Source organism: Phoenix dactylifera, chromosome 8 (genome assembly GCF_051530095.1).
Source record: "Phoenix dactylifera cultivar Ajwa chromosome 8, Ajwa_hap1_PhDact_Kaust_v1.1, whole genome shotgun sequence".
Taxonomy (NCBI): Eukaryota; Viridiplantae; Streptophyta; class Magnoliopsida; order Arecales; family Arecaceae; genus Phoenix; species Phoenix dactylifera.
Genome location: NC_143197.1, coordinates 24322438 through 24346016, shown reverse-complemented (window position 1 = coordinate 24346016; position 23579 = coordinate 24322438). Strand labels below are relative to the sequence as shown.

The window sequence follows — 23579 nt, the reverse complement described above, 5'->3', positions numbered from 1 at the left end:
GTTCGCACTACTTCGAGAGTGTTGTCACGATAAGGAAAAAAGACTATTAGCTGTTAGTAGTTATGTGCTTGTTGATTGTCAAGAGTATAGTTATTGTCATACATGTCCAAATATACATAAGTCAAGAAACGAGCATCATAACATGAACTGAAGGTATTAATCGGTACTTCATAATTTTCCATCCTTTTCATTTCTTTAGTCTATTGCCTTTTCAGGTTACCAACCGGGAAACAACTAATGTACTCACGCTTAACAAACAATATTCAATTTCCATGCATTGGTATTGTGGAAAAAGAATAATGGTTATAATTAATCAACCATGACATTATGAAATTTTATGAAACAAACCTATATGTTTTCGTCACTAATTGGATTGAGATCAGGTGGGTTTGGCAGACAAAGTTGACACAATTGTAGGTGCACTTTCTGGGGGAATGAAGAGGAAATTATCCCTTGGTATTGCTCTTATTGGAAATAGCAAGGTGCGGTAAAGATAAAATAATTGCTTTCCATATTGTTCTTCATGTTACTTCATAAATGTAAAATTTGTTCTCAATTCACAGGTTATCATCCTTGATAAACCAACCAGTGGTATGGATCCATACTCAATGCGTTCAACATGGCAGTTGATAAAGAAGATCAAGAAGGGAAGGATAATATCATTGACAACACATTCCATGGATGAAGCCAACGTTCTAGGTGATCGAATAGCTATCATGGCAAATGGTCATTTGAGATGCTGTGGAAGGTCTCACCTGTTCAAACTTTTGATGTTTAATCAGCATATATATTTATATAATTGTAATAAGATATGCTCTTCATCTAATATTCTAATTATTATATAATCGATTTTTTTTTGGCCTTTCGGTAAATAAATTCATGGAATATTGACTTATGGGGAAGTTTTTTTTATATATGTTTTTATTCTCAAATAGACATCTGACAGTTGCATCTAGGTTCAATTTCATCATGATTCCTTTTGTTTTGATAGTTGAAAAACCTCAAAAGATTGCTGATCCACATTATATGGAACTTACTATATCTCTGCCAGATATTTGTAATTTTGTATCTGTCAATGGGTACTCAAATTCTTACTGAAAGATTATGTAGTAAGTTACTGTCAACAACTTTATCAAGAACTACTAAGCTTTTCCTTTAAAGAAGATAGTGTTGAGGTATTATATTCAACCAGTTTGGTAGATACCTAGAATCTTGGAAAAAAATTAAAATGGAGATGGTCAGAAGCAGATGGTTTTGCTGGAGATTTTGTGCAAGGCTAAGGAAGAAGAACTAATGGATGGCTTTGATGAGGATGTTCTTGGTTGTACCCTGAGTTATTACAATATAGTGCATCCTAAATATCTACATCCGCTGTCTATTCATTCACCTCTTTATGCTTGAGATCAAAGAGAGATTAATGGATATAGAATAGTTAGGCTAAAGAAAAAGTGAACTCACTAAGACATACTTAATGTACTCTATAATAGATATTCTGTTATTTTTCTGGTTTGCCTGCACAAAGTTACTAGCATGACTGCACACTTAGTATGCTGGGACCTTGTTTCTTGGGGTTTAGACTGAGGTTCCTCTTCTTCCATTCATTTATACTGAGAGCCTGATCCTATTGTAGGCAAAGCATCTTCACATTGTTGTGGACCACCACGATCTAAGTAGTCTTTGAGTTACTCCTGTTTGTTTTGTCGATGATGTGTCATCCTATGCAGTATGCACCAATGTTTGCTTCCTCCATTGTATATGACCAGACCATCATAGTAATACACATCCCAAAATCTTATTCTTAACCCAATTTACTTTAACTTATCCATTGGACTCTAATTTTAACTTTAGTATCTGAACTACATCTTCTCCTTAGCATCCTTATCATATTTTACTTACCATGTATTGTCCACTTCTTTATTTCTCAACATTGTGATCCATTCAGCATGAAAGGTCTAATTCTCTCAACTGTCCCATAGTTTTGCCTTCCCACCATATAGAGCCTATATTGAGTTACCCAGTGATACTGATTTCCATGGTCTATCTTTATCTTGGTTGTGACCTTCCAACTTACTCTTATCCGTGTGTTGAATGTAGTTAATGTCTTTATTCTGTAATTTGGTGGGTGTACCACCTTATGTGAACAAGGATCTAGGTCAAATCTTACTTTCAAGAGGTAATGCAAGCAATAACATTCAGAAATTTTAATACATAGCAATTACCAAGCTCCTTATATTCTACACAACATTTTTTTGGGTTTGTGCCTTTAACTACCTTCTTAGCTATATAATTTCTTTTTCTTGGCAGCTCCCTTTACTTAAAGCATAAATACGGGGTTGGTTACACCCTTACAATGGTGAAGGTTTGTTTCTTAGCTTATCTTTCAGTTTTTTAATGTAAATTTAACTCTTGTTTACTATCTAATATTCATAATATTCTATTTAGGCTGCACATGGTGTCTCTGTGGCTGCGGACATTGTTCATCGTCATGTTCCAACTGCTACATGCTTATCTGATGTACTTCTCTTTCACTGATTTGTTTTTGGTCTTTAGCAGATATCTCTTGCCGATCTTCTTCTTGCTTTTACGAAATAACTATGGACATTAGGAGCATCTTGATTGAAACTGTTGTTTCCAACTTTCCATGATTCATAGAGTATCAATGATTTATTTCTTTTATTTGGATTGCTCTTGTTGTGGCCACATATTTATTTTAGAATGTAAAAAATTTGTTCCTAGTATGCTTTAGAATTATCCATGTTTCACTGTATGTGTTGTGAACAGAAATACGGATCACTATGTACATGCTCTTATGAAACTAAAATATCAATTAAATGACAGCATCCTTGCAGTACTACAACTTTCTCTAATTTGACTGGTTCATGCATTATCTTTTGCCTAGTTGATGACTTGAAACAACTGCATATTCTTTATCATAATGCTGCAGTTGTTTTGCATGGTTTATTGCCACTTGAAGTGTAACAGAATGTTATATGTTTTTCGGACATGCTCTGGAGCTTTAGAGGATATTCAAAATCCAAATATTGAGTCTGAAGCTGCACTGATACTTTAAAATACTTAATTAAGTAATTCAGTTCTCTTTTTCAAGGAGAGTTGGTCAGAAATAGTGACAGCGGACACCGTAGGGAACCTCAAAATGCCACTGCTGATATCTGGAATCAACTGCAGCAAAAATATGAAATATGAATTTCGATTGTGTTCTGTTGTTTGCAAAGTAATGTTTGAGGATCACTCTTCATGAAAATAAAACTCACAACTAGGATATGCCGTACCGGCCCGTACCGGCCACGGGCCGATGCGAACCGGTCCGGATAGGGACTGGTACCGGATCAGCGTGGGATTCGGTACTGGGAGCTTGTCATTGAAAAACTGACCGGTACAACTGCCGTACCGGTACGGGACCGGTACGTACCGGTCCGAGCCACTATCGGTACGCCAACCGGTACCGGTACAGCGGACCTTGTTCATAATAAATATCTAAGTGACACCCCTTTATAAACGTTTTGACAAGTGGTTTTTTCTAATCAATTGTGAACACTATCTGCGAACTGCTTAAAATAACTTTAACACGCCAAATAGTTGTGACTGATATTTGCAAGCTCACCTTTAACACTCATGATTGAAGGGCGCAAACATTGTTATCAAGATTGGGGTTGAGTGATAAACCCTAAAGGGGGCTAGATTAGATGGGATCATAACTCCTAAGAGATTTTTGATTTCTTTCAGATTTTTTTTTAAATATAAGGAAATATGAGATATGAGTCAACTGTAAATAGATGAATGGTGAATAGAAAGCCTTACATTTCAAAAAGTCTAGTTTCGACTAATATAGGCGCATAGCATGTCTTATGGAACAATACTTTGTTTGGTTATTCAAGAAATTTATATATTATCAATCAATTTAACAATAGTTTTACATAGAATGTTTTAGAAAAACAAGGACGAGACTTTAATGTGTGGCTGTAAAAATACAAAAAAAATCTTTTTTTTTTATCAACTCTATGAGCTTCAATAATAGACTTTCTAATTTTACCACCCAAGAGTTATTGTTGGCAAATAGTTTGAGAGCCCCAAAGTTATGTTAATTACTGAAAACTGATCCATCCTTGATTTTAATTAACATAATCAAGTTAGATCCTCTGATCCAAAGAGGATCATATAGTACGTCATATGGATCTAAATCTTGTGTTCCTACATTGATCCTGATCCAAGGATGGGATCGGATCATCTAGGGGCATTTTGGTCCAGATCGTAAGATCTGGATCATGAATTGTAAGATTTTAACAACAATGGAACCAAATAGAAAAGGATTCTTCAAACAAATTCTTCTCGTTGAGGCATCACATGAAAAGACTGAAACCCTGTTATACCACTTGATGCATTCATTTTCTTAATAATAATAACTTGATGAAAACAAGAAAACCTCTCTGGTTGCAGTTATTCATCTTGATGAAGCACCATTGGTCATGACAACCTTTTACCTTTAGCATCCTCTGCATAAAGGCATTGGTCCTGCATATCCTCTATTATGTGTTTGATAGGCTCTTAAGCAATAATAACTAATGTTGAAGCTGGTTCCTGTCAGTCCTTCTGAAGTTGCTTGAAGTCTTAAGTTATTGTGGCCTGAAGAGTTGATAGAGGGAACTTGTTAACCTGATCAAGCTTTTGAGCAATCTCCCTGTCCAGTTGGCTTCAAACTCAACCCTCCTTTGCAACTCTGGTTTGATAGTTGGCTTGTTAAGAAGAACTCCTGTAACCATGGCATACAAATTGAGGTCTATGATTTAAACTTTTCATTTTGATTGCATGTGACGGTTATGCACTAAGGACACTTGATGTCAAGATGACCACACCCAAAGCCCTTATCAATTGTATTTTGAGCAGAAACAGATGAAACAGAAAATGAGAAAGAGGTAAAAGATGGGATATTTACTTTAGACAGTTTGAAACCTTCAAAAACATTTAGAGTTTAGGTCAATTTTATTAAATCGATCAATTGAATATATGTTCTTTAGGCACTATAAATACATTGACTCCATGGATAATTGTCCTACAAGAATAAGGAAAATCAATATAGAAAAGACAGTCACAATTTCCAAAGCCACCGAGGACGAGAAAAATAGGAAGCATGAGGTAGCCAATTCCCATTGGATCTGGACTCCTTATACTAAAATAAATTCCCTAATTCGATTTAAATCTTCTAACAATATGATAATTTAAAAAACCGAAAGAAAGGAACCAAAGAAGGAAAAGATGAGGAGCAAAGGGACTAGTTAGAGGGATGAAAGAGACCAAACCTGGCCAAGATGTTTCTTTGAAACAAAATAACTCCAAATTCTTCACAGAATCACAGTTCATCTTTCCAGATAGACCATTGACTCAAGACTTTCAAACATGATTTCAAAAAGCATTCTTAATCAATCTGCAGTTCTGCTACATCCAAAGTTTTTCAAATAACAACCAAATAAAAGGAAAGGAGAGATACATGAGTTATGACTCCTCTCATTTAATACTAGGAGATCAAAGTATCTCTTTTGCTGGACTATGTCTTAGTCATTAAGTATATCAAATGCTCCAATAATATTCCATGATGCTTGCAACAGTTGAACTAGGTGCTCAAAAGAGCTCCAATATCGTATGTCATGTGAGATGTATTTGGGCACCATAGTTTGCAAAATGTAATTAAATAAGGCCTATCACTAAAGGAGATTTTTAATTATATTTCCATTACTTCAGCAGTTGTGCTAATTGATACTAATAAAGGGATTATTTTTAGGTCAGTATGTAGCAAGGCGCCATTCTTTGTTTTCCTCACAAACCTTCCTTTCTTCTGTTTCATTTTCTTCTGATTTCAGTTATTGAGGTTTCATTTATTGCACCTGCAATGATCAAGAAGAATAACCTGTAAGGCATGATGAATGATTTGAAGTTGAAGACAAGATTATCTGCATCTTTTTTTTGGGTTAGAGAAAAGCACACACTTCGCTGACCTAGGTGTAGATAAAGACATGAAATGCAAGGAAAAAGATAACCAAGGTTTTACATTTATGGTCAATTTATTTACTTGACATGAAATTAATTCCACGAGTACTAAAGCAACTTTGCTGTCCTTGCATCTAAATCATGTTTATTTCAATGATCTATGTGGGGAATATGGTTTTAGATAGTTTTTAATCTTTTTAATAATCTGGCTTTCATTGCAGGCTTGTTGTTCATTTTATCTTGTAAAGCCTGGATAACCACTTTTACTAAAGTTAACCTACTATTTTCTTGCTCCTATTTTTCTGTTGTTCATTCAATTATTCTTTATTGCTGAAACTTTTTGCATTTCATTTTCTGCTTCTTTAGGTAGGTACAGAAATTTCCTTCAGACTTCCTCTTACATCATCTTCTTCCTTTGAGAACATGTTTCGAGAAATTGACAGTTGCATAAGACGACCACATCTAAGCTCTGAAAAATGTCACTCCAGTTACAGTGAGGGAAATTTTGGCATTGAGAGTTATGGTATCTCTGTCACAACCTTGGAAGAGGTGTTCTTGAGAGTTTCAGGGCAGAACTTTGATGAAAATGATAAAAGTGTATATTATGCATCTCATACTGGATCTGATACAGTGGTTTCTGAAGCTTCCCACGGTACACTGATAAAACCAACAAACTCAAAGCTACCTTTTAGGTTCAAATGTTCTTCATATGGATTTGTTATACTCTGGGAAGCGCCTGCAGATTAATATTTTCCACAGTTTGTAGTTTCATAGCATTTGTTACAGTTAAGTTTTGGAGCTGTGGTTTGGTTACGAGGTCTACATTTTGGGAACATTACAAGGCTCTTTTCATAAAAAGGGCAATATCTGCTCGGAGAGATCGAAGGACAATTGTTTTCCAGCTGTTCATTCCAGCTGTATTTTTGCTGTTTGGTTTGCTGTTTTTGAAACTTAAGTCACATCCTGATCAGTATTCTATGACTTTGACAACAACATATTTCAATCCTTTGCTACGAGGAGGTGGTGGAGGACCTATTCCGTTCATGAGTTCCATCGCACGTGCCTCAGCAAGTGATTGGAGCAGAGCCACTTCTGCCCTTTGTGCCGCTTCCCCATGCCAAATGAGGACGCATGAGTTGCTCATATGTTGTGTTTGCGTAGGTTTTAGTGATTCATGTTAGATTTGATACATTGCGGTCTAATTGATCGATCCTACTTCGCCTATTAGCCTTTGGTTGAGTTTTGATGATGTAAAGATGTATTAATTCTCAACATTATCTGTACTGTGTCTATTCTGCTCTTCAATAGTGTCGAATTTTGATTATCTCCGACAGAATTGTTTACGGTGTCCTATATTTATATTCTTTCTATCCTCTTATTAACTTATAGTTCGTTAAAGTTATTACATTAAGCCATACACACACACACACACACACACACATGTATTAAATTTATACCAAATTAATTGTTTAATATAACAGTTTTACGGATCAAAATAAACTTCAATTCCAAATACCTCACTTTTGTCATGGTAATGCGCATTACTATAGAATGAGAAATCCTAATGGTCACCAACGGCTTCCAGATGTGAAAAACATCTTCTCATCAACCTGATTGTCATACACCTTCCCCCCTCTCAAATAACCTTCATTGTTTGAAGCATCGTAGAACCACCAGCCAATGTAGTCGAGGTGGAAATGGTTATGTGCACGTTGGTGAGGGGAAGGAGGTGTGGGTGTCTGTGAAGCCCAACCTCACGTTGAATATATGGGCCAGCCTCTTGGCCCGACCCGGCACTAAATAGAAGGCCCGATGGTCCAATCCCATTGTCCAAACAGGGCAAGCCCTGCTCGAACACAAAGGAAGGAGGATTAGTCCTCCTCCTCCTCCTCCTCCAACTTTGCCGGAGGCTAAGAAAGCCTAGCCTCTATTCCTATTTAAAGGCCCCAACCCCAGTTCTTCCTCACTAGTAGCCTACCGCGCTTTTCGCTCTCTTCCCCTATTGGAAAACCGTGAATCAGGCTCACTGTGCTCGCTGAAGATTGCGGCCGAGCCCTCGTCGGAACCAAGGTAAGGCCGTTGGATCTTTTTCCCTTCCCTTCTTTGATCATAAGCCTCACCACCGGCCGAGATTTCACCAGAATAATCCAAGGATAAGAGGCATTGTTTATCCTCTGTTTTCGTATCCAAAAGCTATTAGAACTCCGAAGCCTATCCTACCGAGTCTATCTTACCGTTACCCAGAATTTGAACGCCTCTCCCTCCCCGAATCCTAATTCTTTTAGGACGTTGCTGAACCAATGATAAATAGGACACCGTTCTTCCTCAACCCTCAGAACATTGATCCCCACTGCCATAGGCTCTCTCTGTCTCTCTCTCGCGCACACCCATGGCCATGGAGTGGTCGAACGGCAACACAACGTTGAACCTGAGGGCCTTCTCCTTCTTCTCCCAAGGTGGAGGCCAAGCTATAGGAGAGCGCATGGTGGAAGTACGGATCCAAGTCTCGAGGTCCCGCGTCCACCATGGGAGCCAAATCTTGCCAGTCCAGAACCGAGTGGATGTCTTTGGGTTCCTCTTCCCCCTCCCTCGCCTCTTCTGCCACCAGCTCCGGCAGGCCCAAGTGGGGTACATGCTCTCCTTCGTCAGCCATCCCTATCACCACGACGTCGAGTTCTGGAGTCGCCAGATATCTTCGTTCGCCTTGCATGCCGCCAGAGCCGCAGTTCTTGAAGGCCGTAGTGGGTTCTTGATGGACGTCGGCATTAGAATCCGCATGGTCGATCGGTTTCCGTGGTCGATCTTCTACCGGGGCGCCGAGTTGGTGGACGAATCCTTGATTCTTTCTTCCGACGGGGGCTTTGGAGAGGCTGATGAGCCGGCGAACGAGTTCTTGATGATTCCTTCGGAGGAGAGTGCAGGCGGCCGAGGGGAGTTCGGCGGCGTTCCAGCGTCGAAGTCTTCGGTCAACGCGCTGGAGACGAGAAGCTTTCAAGAAGATGAGTCGGCATCGGCATGCGTCATTTGCCTGGAGGATTTGGAGGCTGGGGTGGAGGTCACGGCGATGCCATGCTCCCACGAGTTCCATCGGACGTGCCTCAGCAAATGGTTGGAGAAGAGCCACCTCTGCCCTTTGTGCCGCTTTCCCATGCCGACTGTGGGCTCACAAGTTCCTCATCGAGTGACTGGAGTTGGACAATAGACACATATGTTGTTCGTGATTCAAGTTTGATTTGGTGCGTTGTGGGTGTAATTGATGCATCCTACTTTGTATATTGAGTTTTGATGCTGTAAAGATGTATTATTTCTTTCATTTAATTGATTGGAAATCAACATTATCTATATTGTATCAATTCTGCTCTTCAATAGTGTTGAATCTTGATAATCTTGGACAAGTTTGTTTATGATGCCCAATATTTATACTCTCTGTTCTACAAACGAGTCCCACAGTAAGGTCTAATGTCGATGCTGGCCTCCCGCTCATGAGATAGCATGAGGGAGGTTGTACGTGAAAATTAGAAATCTTCCAGGCGAGCAAGATTGGGGGATTGCCAAGGAGTGGAGGAGACTCCGAATGGACAGGGTCGGCCCAACCTTTAGACGACTAAGACGGTTGCTTAAGGCAAATACATTTGCAAATCATTCAATAAGTAGTTTTACAAATTATTATATCTAGCCAAGTTTCATATGAAGTAAATAATAAAAATTATTCAGCTACATGGTTCCATTGTTGATTTGGTATTAGAGATGTGCTAACTACTCATTTGATTGGTCACCGTTTTCAAACTATCTGAGACTAAGCACATCCTGTGGCTTCGAAAAATACAACAGTTAACGGCCTAGGAAGAAACCCCAAAACATCAATATAAATAAAAAAATTATAGATAGAGATTAGCCCCGAAACATCAATATAAATAAAAAAAATTGTAGATAGAGATTAGCAAATAAATAATATCGAAATGAGGATAAAAATCATGAATTCTTATGTCCGCCATCTCGCACAGCTCAAATAAATTGATATATACATATAAATATACATCATCAATCATGAAATACCTGTTTTATTCGAAAGTGATATATCATATATCATTAAATAGAACCCCCCTGCCCCCTCGGGGGGATATCCGGTCCATAAATGGACCTGTCACCTGGGAATTGGTCGTTACCCCCCTTCGGCCTGTGGCCTCGTCCCCCTCAGGGGGATTTACTTATTCGCGCACACATGCGCGTCCTCAGAAGTGCGGCCCACTTGGTGTCGGATCAGCTCGACAGGTCACTCAATAGTCTTTCGCGGAGTACCCCTCTTTAAGTGAACCTGGGGAGTTGTCGGCGGCTCGACGATCTGTATTCCAAAGGTTTTACCGAGGTGAAGCTTTTGGCAGGTATTCTGTTATTTTTAGCTTTCTCTACTTCAGGCTCTTCCGAGGGCCTTTGTTCTATCTCCCTATGAAGTCTGGGATCTCTTCCAACTGAATGTAAATAGTTGATCAGATTCGTGAACCCTGTTGAGTCCACTGTACTTACTGGAAGATTCGAAATGCCAACCCTAGCTCGACTCGATCGATCGCGCGGAGCCCACCCGAGTTCGTTTTCTGCCGCCACTGGGTGGCCGCTGGGGAAACACAGCCCGGCCCCCTCTCGGGAAACGGGGGTGGGGGTCCAACAAGCACTTGCAGCAGAGGGCTGCTCAGAAAGGTCTGTTTAGTGAGAGGCTATGCCTGTGAGGTTCCTCATTGGCCTTGGTGCAGGTCACCTCCTTCTAAGGAATATCCGCCTGGTCAGAAGCGATAGGATTCCGGGTGATGAAAGGAGGTGTGATTGAGTAAGTGAGAAGTGTGGTTCTCGGAGTTACCACGGTGCAAGTCTTAGTAGGGCTTGCCAAAGAACCCCTCCGGGGGCCCCGGGAAGAGGAAGAAGCAGATAGAGCAAAGGTCTCCTCTTTCTGTCCGCTCTTCCCGAAGGAATTGCATGTAGAGATCCGTAGGGGCTTATAGTTTAATTGGTTGAAACGTACCGCTCATCCAGGGGTTTGATCAGCATAATCAGCAAGCGTTGGGATCCATATCATTGACGTTGCGCCTACGAAGTCTATAGACGGATGCTAAATTTGATGTGATCGGCGCTGATCTGAACAAAGATTAGCGAGTAATCTTCTGGAGAGAGAGCTCTTAATGCATGTTTTAGAGAAGGGGTCTGACAGGCTATTTATAGCCCTCTCCAGGGACCAAACGCCGTGATTAGTTACACCCGTGAAGAGTCACCCCCCATCAAGGCAACCTTTCACTGCCATGCAATTACCTTAATGCCCTTGTGATTATCAAGATTTACGAAATTCAAGGGACACTTGTCAAGATGTGGGTTCTAATTAAACAGGATCAGGGTTTAATTAAATAGGATCCAACATTCTCCCACTTGGACCATATTGACGCCATTTGTCAATGTGGGCCACAACTTGACGGGATCCCAATATTCTCCCACTTGGACCATATTGACAAGTAAAATATCTTTAGCACTTGAATTTTATAATCTTTATACGCGTATTCCTTTTATTCTGATATCAAGTCGGGCAAACTGTATGTTTGACTACTTTGAGAATAATAATACGAACCATGGCGCAAATAACACCTATTTGATCGGCGTATAACCTTCCATGATCACTATATTACTAAACCATCATAACCAAACCCTTATGAATGAACTTCTCATAAAATTCATTCTTTGGTCACAATTGCTGCTACCATAGTATGCATAAACCATGTGAATTCATTAAAGCAGAAAATACAATATATGTGATTTACAACCATCTAAAATGTGCACAATAATACATCAATTAATTTATACAGAAAAGACCCATTTGACTGACATGCTCCTTATGCAATCCCGGGGTTATTGCTTTGGTCAAAGGATCTGCCAACATAAGCACAGTATTGATGTATTGAACTGAAACTTTATGGTCTTCACATTTTTCCTTTATAACAAGATATTTCACCTCCATGTGCTTATTTCCATTGGATATCTTGTTATTCTTTATTGAGGAAACTGCTGCTAAATTATCACAATATAATGTTATGGGCTTTGAAATAGTGTCCACGATCTGTAGGCCCGTGATAAAGTTCCTCAACCAAATAGCCTGTGTAACTGCATCATAGCATGCTAATAACTCAGCCTCCATTGTTGAAGCAGCTGTCATCTTTTGCTTCGAACTCTTCCACGAGACTGCACCACCAGCTAATAGAAAGATATAACCTGATGTTGATTTTCTACTATCTGGACATCCCGCAAAGTCTGAGTCTGAGTATCCAACTATCTCCAAGAGATCGGATTTGTTGTATGTGAGCATATAATCTTGAGTTCTTTGAAGATATCTCAATACTTTCTTTGCAGCTCTCCAATGTTCCATTCCTGGATTAGCTTGAAATCTCTCCAGTAATCCCACAACATATGCTATATCAGGTCTGGTACAGACTTGAGCATACATTAAAGTCCCAACGAGTGAAGCATATGGAAAAGCTTTCATATGCTCCCTTTCAATTTCATTCCTCGGAGATTGTGATTGGCTCAACTTTTCACCTTTAGTAATAGGCACTGGACTTGGTTTGGAATTTTCCATACCAAATCTCTCCAACATTTTCTTAATGTAGGCTTTTTGAGATAGACAAACTTTTTCCTTAGATCTATCTCTATGAACCTCAATGCCGATGACATATGAAGCTTCACCCATATCCTTCATATCAAAATTACTGGAGAGAAATTGCTTAGTCTCCCTAAGCAATGCCAAATCACTACTAGCAAGCAAAATGTCATCTACATATAGGACTAGAAAAATAAATCGACTCCCACTGATCTTAAGATAAATACATCTATCAACAACGTTTTCTACAAAGCCAAATGTAGAAATGACGTTATTGAACTTAAGATACCATTGTCGGGATGATTGCTTGAGTCCATATATAGACTTATTTAGCTTGCAAACTTTTTGACTCTGACCTTCTGAAACAAAACCTTCAGGTTGTTTCATGTAAACTTCTTCCTCTAAATCTCCATTAAGAAATGCAGTTCTCACATCCATTTGTTTGAACTGATCAGACAAATACTCACGTCCACGGTCAGTTCTTAACACTTTGATTTTCCGGTCTAATTGATTTTCAACAAAGTTTAAATATCTTATAAAGCAATCTAATGCATCAGATTTGTGAGATATCAAATAGACATAACTGAAACGTGTATAATCGTCAATAAATGTATCAAGGTCCCTAATAGGTGGTATTTAGAGAAGGGGTCTGAACAAAGATTAGCGAGTAATCTTCTGGAGAGAGAGCAGCTCACATCCATTTGGTGCAGCTCTAAGTCAAAATGAGCCACCAAAGCCATAATTATCCTTAAAGAATCCTTCTTTGAAACTGGAGAGAAGGTTTCATGATAATCAATACCCTCCTTTTGAGTAAATCCTTTGGCAACAAGTCTAGCCTTATGTCGCTCTACCTTGCCTTTGGAGTCTCTTTTGGTTTTAAAAACCCATTTGCAGCGTACTGCAGTAGCTCCAGGAGGTAGTTCAACTAGATTCCAAACATTATTTTTAGCCATAGAATCTATCTCATCTTTCATAGCATCTAGCCATTTGGAGGAATTTACTGAACTTATGGCTTGTGAGAAATTTATTGGATCATCTATATTTCCAATGTCATAATCATTTTCTTGAAGGTATACTATGTAATCTGGTGGAATTGGAGATCTCCTTACCCTTGATGACCTTCTTAAAGTTGCTTCTTGATCCACTGGTTCTATAGGTGGAGGAGCAACATTCTCAGTGATAACTGGCACAGATTCAAGTGGAACATTAATAGTAGACTCATCCTCCTCCAAATCATTATCAATGATAGGTAGAGGAATCATTGGCTGCTTATTTGAATCTTGCACACCATACGGAGTTTGCTTTTCCTCAAAATTAATTTCTTGAGGTTTTATACTCCCACTGATTTGGTCATTTTCAAGAAATCTAGCATTTCTTGTCTCCACAATCCTCAAAGTATGATTAGGACAATAAAATCTGTATCCCTCAGACTTTTCTGGATAACCGATAAAATAACAACTAATGGTTCTAAAGTCCAACTTTTTCTCTTGTGGGTTGTACACCCTTGCCTCAGCTTGACACCCCCAAATGTGTAGATGTCTTAAACTAGGTTTCCTACCTGTCCAAACTTCATAGGGTGTTTTTGGGACAGCTTTAGTAGGAACCCTGTTTAAAATATACGCAGCGGTTTTAAGGCATCACCCCATAGAGAAATTGGGAGAGTTGAGTGACTAATCATACTTCTTACCATCTCCATTAATGTTCGGTTTCTTCTTTCCGCAACTCCATTTTGATCAGGAGTACCAGGCATAGTGTATTGTGCAACTATACCTTGCTCTTGAAGAAATCGAGCAAATGGACCTAAATGTTGTCCTGTTTCAGTATACCTACCGTAGTATTCACCACCTCTATCTGATCTCACAACTTTAATCTTTTTATCAAGTTGTAACTCTACCTCTGTTTTGAAAAGCTTAAAGGCATTTAATGCCTCAGCCTTGTCATATAACAAGTAGAGATACCCATAGCGTGAGTAATCATCAATAAAGGTGATAAAATATTTATGACCAGTAAAACATGGAGTCGAAAAGGGCCCACATATATCTGTATGTATGACATCCAATAAATTTATGCTTCTTATAGCACCTTTCTTAAACTTGTTAGTCTGCTTTCCCTTGATGCAGTCTAAACAAGTTTCAAAATCACCATAGTCAAGAGTTGGTAAAATTCCATCATTTACTAATCTCTTGATTCTTTTTATGGAGATATGGCCTAATCTTCGGTGCCATAACATAGAGGAATTTTCATTTATTAGGCTACGTTTTAATCCATAATGATCTTTATTTTGCAGGGATAAAAGGGATAGTTCAAAGGATGTATCAAGGTCTAATTTAAATAAACCATCCTCTAACAAGCAATTACCAACAATAATATTATTCAAGGAAAGGTTTACAAATGACCGTCCAAATGAAACGGTATATCCAAAGGAAACAAGTTTTGAAATAGATATTAGGTTTCTAGAAAATCCAGGTACATAAAAGGTATTTTCTAGGTACAAAATATGGCCAGTCTTTAAGGTCAATTTGAACGTTCCAACAGCTTCCACATGTGAACGCATCTTATTTCCCATTATGATGCTTCGCTCACTTTCCGTTGGAATTCTTTTGTTCAACAATCCCTGCAAAGTTTTACATATATAGATAGTAGCACCAGAGTCAATCCACCATGTGTTATGAGGTACATCAATAAAATTTGATTCATAACACACTAAGGAAAGAAAAGTACCTTTCTTTTCGAGCCATTTCTTGTACTTGATGCAGTCCTTTTTCAAATGTCCCTGTTTCCTACAGAAGAAGCACTTTATTTGCCTTTTATCAGTCACTTTGGCTGACACTTTCATTTTCTTCTTCTTAACAGGAATATGATGACTGGTACCGCCGACCTCTTTATGTCCTTTTCCCTTATGAGAGGTGAGATAAACACTCTCTTGCCTCTCTTATTTTATTCTCTGCTCCTCATCAACACACATGGCTAGAAGTTGATTCATAGTCCATTTTTCTGTATGTGTGTTGTATGAGATCTTAAATGGTGCATACTCCATAGGCAGAGAATTAAGGACAAAGTGTACAAGAAAAGTTTCTGACATGTCTACTTCCAATGATTTTAATTGGGCAGCGATGTCACGTAATTCCATAATGTGCTCGCGTATGCCACCATTATCATTATACTTTAAGGAAGCAAATCTTGATATTAAGGTGCTGGCTAGGGCTTTCTTTGAACTCACAAATTGCTCTTCTACTGCTGTTAAGAATTCTTTTGCAGTTTTGCAATCTGGAATTGAGCCCCTTATCTTTCTGGAGATATGATTTTGTATGAGTAAAAGACTTAAGCGGTTTGACCGCTCCCACCTCTCATACAACTTTTTCTCCTCTGGCGTAGTTTCCTCCGTGGGGACAGGTGGTATACCGTTTATTAGGCTACGTTTTAATCTATAATGATCTTTATTTTGCAGGGATAAAAGGGATTCGTCAAAGGATGTATCAAGGTCTAATTTAAATAAACCATCCTCTAACAAGCAATTACCAACAATAATATTATTCAAGGAAAGGTTTACAAATGATCGTCCAAATGAAACGGTATATCCAAAGGAGTGGATTTTTCTTTTTGATTCGATTCACTGATCAAGGAGTGGATTTTACCAATGAAAATCTACTGTTTTCCACAACCTAGATGCCCAAGTCACTTACAGAAAATCTCATAACCACCCCCTTTTTAAATGAAGCCTTATGCATAACTGTCAATAGACAGTTTCAGGGTTGAAGAGATGTCTATGGAAAGACATCTCTTTTGGACATGAGATCATGTCTTTTGGTTACCGGTTTGGTTGAACCATCATGGGTGGACCAAACCTGTTTTTCCAACATCTCCCACTCACACATGATGGGTTCAACAGTGTGAGTTTTAACCATTACGAACAAGTCTTTTCTCTGCGACTTTCATACAGGCAAATAGATCGTGCGACTAGCATACCAATAAAAAAAAATAACGAGCTCACACCACCATACATCTGTTAGGAATATATAGTAGTTCAGTAGAGTAAGTATGCAGTACCCCAGAACATTTAAGTCATATTTCAAGTACCTCATGATCTCACTTTAACTTATCACATTATTTGTTTTCTGTTTTGTATTCACAATCATGCTTTAACACGTAGTCAAGATGATTGGTCGACCAGTGAATACAACAAAGAAATGAGACACAAAATGATCTTCCTTTCTATCTCGAATCTCTTAATTGTAGTTTAGTTGCTTTTCCAGATATGTCCCAATAAATCGAATCAAGCATGATTGCAGGTAACATTCCAAGATAGCATACACTGAACTAAATCTCAAGAAACAGTAAAAGTAATAAGGGTACTAACAGAGGTAATTATAGCCTCAGGGCTCACACAACGAGAGAGAAGAGATCAATTCTCTCGTTACCCTTATTGGTCGAATTATGCACATGTGGTATGAAGCGCATGTTATGGTATTTTTCTCCTTTTCCATGGAGCGTATGTTGATTCTCATTATATGAAATACCATACAAATGATAGTTCAGACACACTTAGTGTCCAACTTGAGTTCACCGCTCTACTTTCTTTCTCATCATTACTACAGAACTCACATTTGGCATTTAAAACAGACAAGGTGATTTGTGGGTTTACTCACCTTCGGTCACAAAATATTACATAGTGACCTCATCTTGATTTACTATCAAGGCGACATTAATTTTAAGCTTGAGCTCATAAATACGTTATGCTTAAAATTGTCTCATCTCTATCAACCACAAGTTATAGAGGTGATTGCCCGTGTGAGAAGGCCAATCTAATTTCTGTCCAACATACATTTCTTTAAATGAACTAATCATATGCACTAAGCATTAACGCATATATATATGCATATGTGTGTGCTTAAAAAAATAAGAACTTAGCATTAATATAAATACATACATGTGAATCCCAAATAAGAAATTAAAATATCTCATTATTCAAACCATTATGTACATCAAAGTCTACGAAGACCTAAAGATTTCACATGTCTCATAAATACATCTCTAGGAATAGATTTAGTAAACGGATCTGCGATCATTTGATTCGTAGATATGTACTGTATGTTCACTTTCTTTTGTGCAACCATGTCTCTCACAAAGTTATACTTTGTATCAATATGCTTAGTCTTTGAGTGATATTTGGGATCTTTTGTATAAGCTATCGATGCTTGGCTATCACAATGTACTAGTACTGGATATGCAGCATTTTTCATAACCCCCAAATGATTAAGAAATCTCTTTAACCAAACTGCTTCTTGTACTGCCGCTGAAGAAGCTACAAATTCAACTTCCATCGTGGACAAAGCTATACAAGTTTGTTTCTTACTACTCCATGAAATTGCCCCATTACTTAGTAAGAAAACATAACCAGAGGTTGATTTTCTTTCATCCAAATCACCTCCCCAATCAGCATCTGTATAGCCTTCAAGATGCAAATCATTTCCTTGATAACATAATGAATAATCCGCAGTACCTTTTAGATATCTCAATATCCTTTTGACTGCTTTCCAATGGTCATGGCCAGGGTGTGATTGATATCTACTTACCATACCAACTGCAAAGCAGATATCTGGCCTTGTACACATCATTGCATACATAAGACTTCCAACTGCACTGGAATAAGGAACTCTTTTCATTTGCTCTTCTTCTTGTGGAGTCTTCGGGCACATTCTTTGGCTTAACGCTTCAGCTTTTGCAATGGGAGTATCAATGGGTTTACAATCTTGCATATGAAACTGTTCAAGAATTTTCTTTATATAAGGCTCCTGTGAAAGAGATAATAACCTTTTTGAACGATCTCTTTCAATTTTAACTCCAAAAATATAGTTAGCTTCTCCCATGTCCTTTATTTCAAAATTCGTGAACAACCAATTCTTAACTGATGCTAAGAATTCTTTATCATTAGCAGCCATTAGTATATCATCCACATAAAGTGATAAAATCACAAATTTGTCTTTGGATCTTTTAATATAGACACAGTGGTCTTCATCAATCATGACAAAATCATATGATATGACAGCCTGATGAAATTTTATATTCCACTGTCTAGAAGATTGTTTAAGGCCATAAATCGACTTCAAAAGTCTACACACTTTGTGCTCTTGGCCTTCTTTAATAAAACCGATAGGTTGTTCCATATAAATTTCTTCTTCCAATTCTCCATTGAGAAAAGCTGTTTTTACATCCATTTGATGTAATTCAAGATCCAAACTAGCTACTATGGCTAAAATTATGCGAATTGAGGTGAATCTCACAACAGGAGAAAATGTCTCTTCATAGTCAATCCCCTCTTGTTGTGTATAGCCTTTTGCTACAAGGCGTGCCTTATATCTTTCTATTGTGCCATCTGCCTTGCGCTTTATTTTGAGAACCCATTTGTTCCCAATTGCTTTTCGACCTTTCGGAAGATCAACCAATTTCCAAACTTGGTTTGATCTCATTGACTCCATTTCTTCTTCCATTGCTTTCATCCATTGCTCTTTTGCAGGACATTTAAGAGCTTCATCAATATTTCTCGGTTCACCTTCCTCTTGAGGTGTAACGAGAAATGCTTCTCCTTCAATCTCAAATCGTCGACGGAGAACTAATCCACGGTTACTTTTTCGTAATTGAGATTGTTGTGAAATAAATTCATCATTTCTTGAATTTCTCCCACTTGAACCAGATGTTGTTGATGGATTTTCAAGATTTTTTACCAATTGAGTTTGATTAAACAAATTATCATGGTCCTCTATCTCAAATAAAGATAAACCTTTATTTATTTCACCCTGATTTGGAAAATCATTTTCCAAAAATGTGGCATTACGAGATTCAAACTCAGTAATACTTCCATTGTCAGTGTTACCAACGAACACATATCCTTTGGAGGTTTCAGAATATCGAATAAAAATACTCTTTTTGCCCCTTGGACCCAATTTTCCATATTTATGAGAAGAATCATGAATATATGCAGCGCATCCCCAAGGTCTTAAATTACTTAGGTCAGGTTTGCGACCGGTCCATAATTCATAAGGGGTGGAAGTTACTGATTTTGAGGGTACTAGGTTAAGTACATATGCAGCTGTTAATAATGCATCACCCCAATAGGTGATCGGCAAATTAGCTTGTGCCATCATAGACCTAACCATTTCCAATAGGGTTCTATTTCTTCTTTCCGCAACACCATTTTGTTGTGGAGTACTAGGAATAGTTAACTGTCTACCTATTCCCTTTTCATCACAAATTTGTTTGAACTGATCAGACAAATACTCACGTCCACGGTCAGTTCTTAACACTTTGATTTTCCGGTCTAATTGATTTTCAACAAAGTTTAAATATCTTATAAAGCAATCTAATGCATCAGATTTGTGAGATATCAAATAGACATAACTGAAACGTGTATAATCGTCAATAAATGTATCAAGGTCCCTAATAGGTGGTATTTAGAGAAGGGGTCTGAACAAAGATTAGCGAGTAATCTTCTGGAGAGAGAGCAGCTCACATCCATTTGGTGCAGCTCTAAGTCAAAATGAGCCACCAAAGCCATAATTATCCTTAAAGAATCCTTCTTTGAAACTGGAGAGAAGGTTTCATGATAATCAATACCCTCCTTTTGAGTAAATCCTTTGGCAACAAGTCTGGCCTTATGTCGCTCTACCTTGCCTTTGGAGTCTCTTTTGGTTTTAAAAACCCATTTGCAGCGTACTGCAGTAGCTCCAGGAGGTAGTTCAACTAGATTTCAAACATTATTTTTAGCCATAGAATCTATCTCATCTTTCATAGCATCTAGCCATTTGGAGGAATTTACTGAACTTATGGCTTGTGAGAAATTTATTGGATCATCTATATTTCCAATGTCATAATCATTTTCTTGAAGGTATACTATGTAATCTGGTGGAATTGGAGATCTCCTTACCCTTGATGACCTTCTTAAAGTTGCTTCTTGATCCACTGGTTCTATAGGTGGAGGAGCAACATTCTCAGTGATAACTGGCACAGATTCAAGTGGAACATTAATAGTAGACTCATCCTCCTCCAAATCATTATCAATGATAGGTAGAGGAATCATTGGCTGCTTATTTGAATCTTGCACACCATACGGAGTTTGCTTTTCCTCAAAATTAATTTCTTGAGGTTTTATACTCCCACTGATTTGGTCATTTTCAAGAAATCTAGCATTTCTTGTCTCCACAATCCTCAAAGTATGATTAGGACAATAAAATCTGTATCCCTCGGACTTTTCTGGATAACCGATAAAATAACAACTAATGGTTCTAAAGTCCAACTTTTTCTCTTGTGGGTTGTACACCCTTGCCTCAGCTTGACACCCCCAAATGTGTAGATGTCTTAAACTAGGTTTCCTACCTGTCCAAACTTCATAGGGTGTTTTTGGGACAGCTTTAGTAGGAACCCTGTTTAAAATATACGCAGCGGTTTTAAGGCATCACCCCATAGAGAAATTGGGAGAGTTGAGTGACTAATCATACTTCTTACCATCTCCATTAATGTTCGGTTTCTTCTTTCCGCAACTCCATTTTGATCAGGAGTACCAGGCATAGTGTATTGTGCAACTATACCTTGCTCTTGAAGAAATCGAGCAAATGGACCTAAATGTTGTCCTGTTTCAGTATACCTACCGTAGTATTCACCACCTCTATCTGATCTCACAACTTTAATCTTTTTATCAAGTTGTAACTCTACCTCTGTTTTGAAAAGCTTAAAGGCATTTAATGCCTCAGCCTTGTCATATAACAAGTAGAGATACCCATAGCGTGAGTAATCATCAATAAAGGTGATAAAATATTTATGACCAGTAAAACATGGGGTCGAAAAGGGCCCACATATATCTGTATGTATGACATCCAATAAATTTGTGCTTCTTATAGCACCTTTCTTAAACTTGTTAGTCTGCTTTCCCTTGATGCAGTCTAAACAAGTTTCAAAATCACCATAGTCAAGAGTTGGTAAAATTCCATCATTTACTAATCTCTTGATTCTTTTTATGGAGATATGGCCTAATCTTCGGTGCCATAACATAGAGAAATTTTCATTTATTAGGCTACGTTTTAATCCATAATGATCTTTATTTTGCAGGGATAAAAGGGATAGTTCAAAGGATGTATCAAGGTCTAATTTAAATAAACCATCCTCTAACAAGCAATTACCAACAATAATATTATTCAAGGAAAGGTTTACAAATGACCGTCCAAATGAAACGGTATATCCAAAGGAAACAAGTTTTGAAATAGATATTAAGTTTCTAGAAAATCCAGGTACATAAAAGGTATTTTCTAGGTACAAAATATGGCCAGTCTTTAAGGTCAATTTGAACGTTCCAACAGCTTCCACATGTGAACGCATCTTATTTCCCATTATGATGCTTCGCTCACTTTCCGTTGGAATTCTTTTGTTCAACAATCCCTGCAAAGTTTTACATATATGGATAGTAGCACCAGAGTCAATCCACCATGTGTTATGAGGTACATCAATAAAATTTGATTCATAACACACTAAGGAAAGAAAAGTACCTTTCTTTTCGAGCCATTTCTTGTACTTGATGCAGTCCTTTTTCAAATGTCCCTGTTTCCTACAGAAGAAGCACTTTATTTGCCTTTTATCAGTCACTTTGGCTGACACTTTCATTTTCTTCTTCTTAACAGGAATATGATGACTGGTACCGCCGACCTCTTTATGTCCTTTTCCCTTATGAGAGGTGAGATAAACACTCTCTTGCCTCTCTTGTTTTATTCTCTGCTCCTCATCAACACACATGGCTAGAAGTTGATTCATAGTCCATTTTTCTGTATGTGTGTTGTATGAGATCTTAAATGGTGCATACTCCATAGGCAGAGAATTAAGGACAAAGTGTACAAGAAAAGTTTCTGACATATCTACTTCCAATGATTTTAATTGGGCAGCGATGTCACGTAATTCCATAATGTGCTCGCGTATGCCACCATTATCATTATACTTTAAGGAAGCAAATCTTGATATTAAGGTGCTGGCTAGGGCTTTCTTTGAACTCACAAATTGCTCTTCTACTGCTGTTAAGAATTCTTTTGCAGTTTTGCAATCTGGAATTGAGCCCCTTATCTTTCTGGAGATATGATTTTATATGAGTAAAAGACTTAAGCGGTTTGACCGCTCCCACCTCTCATACAACTTTTTCTCCTCTGGCGTAGTTTCCTCCGTGGGGATAGGTGGCATGTCCTCACGAAGTGCCAGATCAATATCCATGCACCCTAAAGTAAATGTCAGCCTTTATTTCCATTCCGAGAAATTTGAACCATTAAGTATTGGGATGCATGATGTAGATTGTGAAAAAACTGTCGGAAACAAAGCTGCAAAACATATGCTTACTATCAATATGCATGCTATAATTACGCTAAAACCTTATCTAAATCACTAACCCATATTAGCAATTTAGTGAGTAAATCAAAATTAACTTTACATGATTTACCCCTTTACGATAAAACTAATGCATTAAGTATGATATTTAATGAACTTTATATATCTAGTTGGAAAAAATTCAAAGAATAACAGCCAGATCAGCTCCAGATCGGTGGTGGAGCACTAGGCTCACTTAAGTACCAGCCTTTCTTAGGCACGTATGCCTTTTTGACAAGCTTTTCTTAGACACCGTTATTCAATGGATAAAATTTTACTAGATATTGTTCAATGTTAATGAAGAATTCAAGGCCTTTGGGCAACAAGATTTCATCATAAATATCATACTAATAACATTATTTCATCCCACCATTAACTTTGTATAATGATTTCCCTTTGGGGCCGGTTCATTATATATGATGCAACTATTCAATTTCATGAAATGATGATAAAAAGACTCTTTATTGATTAAATTAAACTAAAACATTCTAAAATTTATGGGATGCTTTGGCTCGTCACCATAAATATGCACAAATTTAATCATTTATATGTCTTT

General features: G+C 37.9%; 1 protein-coding gene across 1 annotated transcript; it reads left to right on the top strand.

Moving 5' to 3' along the window:
* Positions 1-2562, top strand: LOC120110248 (ABC transporter A family member 1-like). The gene is made up of 4 exons (XM_089925001.1): positions 1-482; positions 564-748; positions 2305-2359; positions 2443-2562. The coding sequence occupies exons 1-4, from the start codon at positions 435-437 to the stop codon at positions 2530-2532; spliced, it is 378 nt and encodes a 125-aa protein (XP_089781127.1). The 5' UTR covers positions 1-434; the 3' UTR covers positions 2533-2562.
* The last annotated feature ends 21017 nt before the right edge of the window (positions 2563-23579 follow it).